This window comes from Eretmochelys imbricata, chromosome 24 (genome assembly GCF_965152235.1).
Source record: "Eretmochelys imbricata isolate rEreImb1 chromosome 24, rEreImb1.hap1, whole genome shotgun sequence".
Taxonomy (NCBI): Eukaryota; Metazoa; Chordata; order Testudines; family Cheloniidae; genus Eretmochelys; species Eretmochelys imbricata.
In genome coordinates this window covers 12,222,629-12,228,868 of record NC_135595.1, presented here as the reverse complement: position 1 = coordinate 12,228,868, position 6,240 = coordinate 12,222,629, and the positions used below count along the sequence as shown (strand labels likewise).

The 6,240-nt window shown below is 58.3% G+C and overlaps 1 protein-coding gene across 1 annotated transcript; it reads right to left on the bottom strand.

Annotated features, from left to right (window-relative positions):
• Positions 1 to 250: 250 nt before the first annotated feature.
• Positions 251 to 5,921, bottom strand: LOC144279686 (serum amyloid P-component-like). The gene is made up of 2 exons (XM_077841279.1): positions 5,858 to 5,921; positions 251 to 873 (listed from the first exon to the last, which is right to left on the bottom strand). Exons 1-2 carry the CDS (start codon positions 5,919 to 5,921, stop codon positions 251 to 253), a joined length of 687 nt encoding a protein of 228 aa, XP_077697405.1.
• Between the last annotated feature and the right edge of the window lie 319 nt (positions 5,922 to 6,240).

Below are 6,240 nucleotides of genomic sequence, written 5' to 3'. Positions count from 1 at the left end.
CAAATCTGGCCCATGTGATTTCCCAAGGTCCCAGTAGGAGTTGGGATCAGAGCTGGAGATAGACGTGAGGAGCTCCCTGGTCCCAGGTCCATGTGCAGATCTCCGGAGCACACCTGCCTCTTTCCCATCGCAGGGCTCTGGCCAGCCCCCTGCCGAGCAGGTCCATTACATTACCACAATGATACAGACAATTCCTTGCTTTGCGCCCCCACCCATTTTCCAGCCCCACTAGCCAACCAGTGCTGGGCCCTCAGTACACTGGGAGCAGGCTGGGTTTAATGACAACATAATCTTTGGTCTCGTAGCTCAGGGTTGTCCAGTCAAGGATGAGGTGAGGCAGGACCCCATTGTTCATGACAAGGCTAACTTTATCCGGGGAAAGCAGAGTGTCCCACATGTACACATCTGTGATTTCCCCGACAAATGACTGATTTACATCAAACCCACCCCCAGGGGTGTCCTGCTCCTGCCCCAGGACGAGCACACCCTGGGCGCCAACAGAGTAGCCTTTCTTTAGCCCCTTCCTGGGTAAGGGACTCCCATTCACCCAGAGCTCGGCTATGCCGGTGGCGGACTCCCAGCTAGCACAGATGTGCACCCACCAAGCGCTTGTTCCTGTTCTTTCTGGGACTTTGAAGGTGACCAGTTCGCCTCCGACGTACAGACTGAGCTCCCCGGGCTTGGGTTTGAAGAGGAGGAAGTCGTTGTCCTTGGCCTTGGTGGCGTAGGAGAAGAGGCTGTAGGCCCGAGTCAGGTCGCACCCGAATCTCAGACACACAGTGACGTTCCGCAGCGGCTGCTCCAGCCTCGGCTTCAGGATGACGTGGGCAGTTCCAGATGCCTTAGGGAACACGAACACTTTGCCATGTAGATCTGCCAGGGAGACACGGGCGGCCAGTGAGGCTGGGTTCTGTGGGGGGGCAGTTTGGGCAGGGGGTGAAGGGTGCTGGGGGGGGGCAGTTCGAGAAGGGGGAGTGTCATAAACATACATGTAAGGGTAGTATAAAATCCCTCCTTTACCTGTAAAGGATTAAGAAGCTCAGATAACCTGGTTGGCACCTGACCAAAAGGACCAATAAGGGGAAAAAATACTTTCAAAGCTGTGGGGGGAAGGTTTTTGCTTTGTCTCTTTCTGTGTGTTCTCTCAAAGACAAAAAAACAGACCAAGCAAGTAATCTAACTCCTCCTAAATAATATATCTAACTTACAAAAATAGTAAGTAATAGCAAAAAAATGCGTTAAAGTATCTTTTGTTTTAGCTTGTATATTTTCCCTGTGCTAAAAGGCAGGTTTATCCCTGTTTTTTGTAACTTTGAAGTTTTGCCTAAAGGGAAATCCTCTGTGTTTTGAATCTTATTACCCTGTAAAATTACCTTCCATCCTGATTTTACAGAGGGGTTTCTTTTACTTTTTTTTCTTTATAATAAAGTTCTGTTTTTTAAAAATCTGATTGGTTTTTAGTGTCCTAGAAACCCAAGCCTTTGGTCTGTGCTCACCTGGTTTACCTATTTGGTTGGTAAACTATTTTCAAGCCTCCCCAGGAAAGGGGGTGAAGGGGCTTGGGGGATATTTTAGGGAAACAGGAACTTCAAGTGGTCCTTTTCCTGAATCTTTGTCTAACTCACTTGGTGGTGGCAGCAGAACCCATCCAAGGACAAGAAAAAAATTGTATCTTGAGAAATGTTTTAACCTAAGCTGGTGGGAATAAGCTTAGGGGGTCTTTCATGCAGGTCCCCACATCTGTACCCCAGAGTTCAGAGTGGGAGGGAACCTTAACAGGGATGAAGGGTGCTGGGGGGGGCAGTTCAAGCAGGGTGATGAAGGGTGGTGGGGAGGCAGTTTGGGCAGCGGATGCAGCGTGCTAGGGAGGCTGTTCGGACAGGGGCATGCAGGTGGCTGGGGGGGGCGGCACAGGCAGGGGGATGAAGAGTGCTGGGGGGCGGTTCGGGCAGCGAGGGCAGCGTGCTGGGGGGGTGGTTCGGATAGGGGGGTGCAGGTTGCTGGGGGGCGCAGGTTGCTGGGGGGCAGTTCAGGCAGGGGATGAAGGGTGCTGGGGGGGCGGTTCGGGCAGGGGGATGAAGGGTGCTAGGGGAGCGGTTCGGACAGGGGGATGAAGAGTGCTGGGGGGGCGGTTCGGGCAGGGGATGAAGGGTGCTAGGGGAGCGGTTTGGGCAGTGGGATGAAGGGTGCTCGGGGGGCGATTCGGGCAGCGGGGGCAGCGTGCTGGGGGGGACGGTTCAGACAGGGGGTGCAGGTTGCTGGGGGGGCGGTTCGGGCAGGGGGATGAAGGGTGCTGGGGGGGCGGTTCGGGCAGGGGGATGAAGGGTGCTGGGGGGGACAGTTCGGGCAGGGGGACTGAAGGATGCTGGGGGGGGCAGTTCGGACAGTGGGATGAAGGGTGCTAGGGGGGCGATTCGGGCAGGTGGATGAGGGTGCTGGGGGGGCACTTCGGGCAGGGGGATGAAGGGTGCTGGGGGGGGCAGTTCGATGAAGGGTGCTGGGGGGGCGGTTCGGGCAGGGGGATGAAGGGTGCTAGGGGAGCGGTTCGGGCAGGGGGATGAAGGGTGCTGGGGTGGCGGTTCGGGCAGGGGGATGAAGGGTGCTAGGGGAGCGGTTCAGGCAGGGGGATGAAGGGTGCTAGGGGAGCGGTTCGGGCAGGGGGATAAAGGGTGCTAGGGGAGCGGTTCAGGCAGGGGGATGAAGGGTGCTGGGGGGGCGGTTCGGGCAGGAGGAGGAAGGGTGCTGGGGTGGCGGTTCGGGCAGGGGGATGAAGGGTGCTGGGGAGCGGTTCGTACAGGGGGGGGTGCAGATTGCTGGGGGGCAGTTTGGGCAGCGGATGAAAGGTGCTAGGGAGGCAGCTTGGGCAGGGGGCTCAAGGGTGCTGGGGGGACAGTTTGGGCAGGGGGTGCAGGTTGTTGCAGGGCAGTTCAGGTGGCATTTGATACCTGGCACTCAGGGGAGGGCAGTTGGGCCCTAACCCGGTCCCTGTGCGAAGAGCACGGGCAGCGTCATGCTGCTTGTCTCCCAGAGCTCAGGGCCCGATTTCAGCCATTTCCAGGGAGGATGGTGGGTCCCTGCAGATCCCACCTGGGTCTGAGCCCCGCTGGCTGCCTGAGAGTGCAGCAGTCACGTGTGTGCTGGGGTTCGCAGAGTCCGCTGACCAGGAGAGTGAATGAGAGCCCTGGGCCCAGACCTGGGATAGGCGCCCAGGGCAGAGCCCAGCAGCGCTGTCCAGAACAGGGGGTGTGCCTCTTGTGCCAGCCCAGGGCCCGCCCAGAGACTGCTGGACTCCAGAGCCTCCTGGGCCACAGGCCAATGGGGCTCCCCCGCCTGCTCCGTTCCTGCTTGTGGAGCGAGCGTGTCGCCCTGCCCAGCCCCGCATAAGGTCAATGGAAGGCACGGTGGCACGGCCCTCCCCGTGCAGAGGGGACTGAGCTGGGCTGAGCCTGCCGAGCCCCAGGAGACTCCAAGCAACTCGTCACAGAGTGTAACAAGCCTTCAGGGGGGCAGGAGCCAGCCCCCCTTCCTCACTGCACCTGGCTGAGTCTGCCCAGCTCCCCTCCTGCCTCAGGGCACCTAGCCAAGCCCGCCTGGCCCCCCTCCTACCTACTCCACAGTGCCTGTCTGAGCCTTTTTACTCCAAGGTGCTGTGGGGGTCCGAGCCTGTCTATCCCCCACAGCACCTGGCTGAATCTGCTCTACCCCAAGGCTTCCGGCCAAGCCTGCCCAGTCGCTGCCACCCACGCGCCTGGCACTGGCCCCTCCCTGCCAACCTTCCGCCCCGTGGCACCCTGCCCTGTGGCACCCAGCTAATGGATTCACCCCGGCTCGGTGGACTGGAATCAGTAAATCAGTTGGTGTGACCCAGAATTCACATGGAACCAGCTGACTGGTAGGAAGGTGCCAGTTGTCTGACCAGGCCGGCACTCTGATCTCCACAGCAAGGCCTTGTCAGACCCCAGCTCAGCCCAGTGCGTTCAACAGCCACAATCCCCTGCAGACACCATCCCTCTTTGCACCCAGCGCCAGGGCTCTGCCATGCAGCTGCTGGGCACAGACAGCCACTGGGTCCCGCCCCCGTGGTGACTGCCTGCTGGTGGAGGGGGCGATCTGTGAGTGAACCCCAGCTCATCTGCATGGTACCTGCGGATCCCCTGGTGAAATGTGCCCTGCGAGGGGTGGTGCTGTTCGCTCCCCGTAGGGGAGCTGCTCCTCGTCCCCATGGGCGCTCGGATGCAGGAAATTTTAGCCTGTCAGAAAATGGCTCAATCTAGGTTTCCAATCTCTCCCATGAGGAAACATGTGGGGCCAGAGCTGCAGCTGGTGTTAACAAGGCACAACAAGTCATGTCACCAGATCTCTGCTGATTTGCACCCATTGAGGAGCTGGCCCTGTGCCTGCTGAGGCTGGATGGAACCTGGGCCATGTTCTCAGACAGGAGGCTCAGTCCTGGCTGGCGACGGACAGGCTGGGCTGACAGAGGGCGAGCTTCCCTCTCACGCTGTGCCCAGAGATGGGACCCTGATCGCGGTACCTGCTGCCCTTCCAGTCTGGGCTGCCTCCAGCCCTGGCCTGCAGAAAAAACTGCTATTCCTATCCCTGGACATTCACACCTCTTCCCAGCCACGCATGCGCTCACCTCTGCCCGTGGCCACAATCCACGGCCCATTGCACAGCAAGAGCAGGGGCCTGTGTACACAGCTCTGCCGATGCCCCTCAATCCCGACCTGCAGCCCCCTGTTATCCCAGCCCTAAACTCCCCACACACACATCTCTGCCCAGGCACCTCTCTCTGGGGCTGTGCAGTATATCTGGCAATGAGACTTAGCGCTGGGATGTGAGTGCTTTGGCCGATGCCCCATGGAGCCCTGTCCTCCCCCACAACCTCCTTTCTCCCTCCCTCGTTTTCCTCTCTTCCCTTTCTCTGCAGCTGCTGTGGGGGGCAACTCTCAGTGTGAGGAGCTGCTGAGCCAAGAACCTGGGAACACTGTCACTGCAGAGACAGCTCACAGCTTCCCCCAGCACCCAGGCCCGCTGCAGCAAAGGGACTTGAGTGAGTGAGGGTCCCAGCACCCAGCCCGGCTCGTCCCCTCCTCTCCCCACGCACTCGACAAGCAAGCCAGGAAGAGGGCTTGGAATCATGGATCCTTGGGGTTAGAAGGGACCGCCAGGGTCATCTAGTCTAACCCCTGCCAAGATTCAGGATTTGTTGGGCTAAACCATCGCAGACAGATGGCTCCAGCCTCCTTTTGAAAACCTCCAGTGAAGGAGCTTCCACAGCCTCCCTACGCGTCTGCTCCATTGTCCTTCTGTTCTTACCGTTAGGAAGTTTTTCATCTAAATCTGCTCTGCTGTAGTCTGAACCCGCTGCCTCTTGTCCTGCCCTCCGTGGCAAGAGAGAGCAACTTTTCTCCATCGTTTTTATGGCAGCCTTTCAAGTATTTGAAGCTCGCTATCATATTCCCCCTTAATCTCCTCTTTTCCAAACTAAACCTTCCCAGTTCCTTCAGCCTGTGCTCAGATGGCCTGAACTCCCTCCCCTTGATCATCTTGGTCGCTTGGCTCTGGATCCTTGCCAGTTTCTCTACATCCTTTCTATGCATTGGGGACCAAAACTGGACACAGTACAGCAGCTGAGGCCTCACCAGCACTGAGCAGAGCGGTGCTATCTCCACCCGGGACTTGCATGCTGTGCCTCTGGTAATGAAACCTAAAATTGCATTTGCTTTTTGCAGCAGAAGCAGCAGCATTGCAATTACAAGGGTCATCTTAAAGCTTGCAGAAGCCAGGGGCCAGCCCCATCCTTCTGCAGATTCAGCCAGGGCTCGGCCCCCTGGCACAGCCGGCTCTACCCCACCTGTTTGCGTGACCGCTCCTGAGAAGCCAGCAAGGACGAGGAGCCAAAGCTGCAGTTTCTCCATATTCTTCACCTGCAGAGCGACCCAGAGGGGAGTGTTAGCAGGGCAGGAACACAGAGAAGGGAGGTGGGAGGCCAGGGCTGCTCTGCCCTGAAACCTGCCCCAGGCAATGCTAGTCCCCAAGTGCAGAGACCAGGGGGACCAGCCCTGATTTATATCCCCAGTGGTGACAGCAGCAGAATCAATGGGTAAACAATATTCCAGTATTTGCAGGTCGGGTGCAGTCAGAGTTGCAGATGCCGGGGGTGGGGCTGGGAGGTTGCAGGGCTGGTGATCGTGGCAGTTACTCATTAGAGCTGCACACGGGAAACCAGCCACACTT

Coding starts and splice junctions, on each gene's coding strand:
- LOC144279686 (XM_077841279.1), bottom strand. CDS start 5,921: ATGGAGAAACTGCAGCTTTGGCTCCTCGTCCTTGCTGGCTTCTCAGGA. Junction 874..5,857: donor AGGAGCGGTCACGCAAACAG/GTGGGGTAGAGC, acceptor TCTCCCTGGCAG/ATCTACATGGCAAAGTGTTC.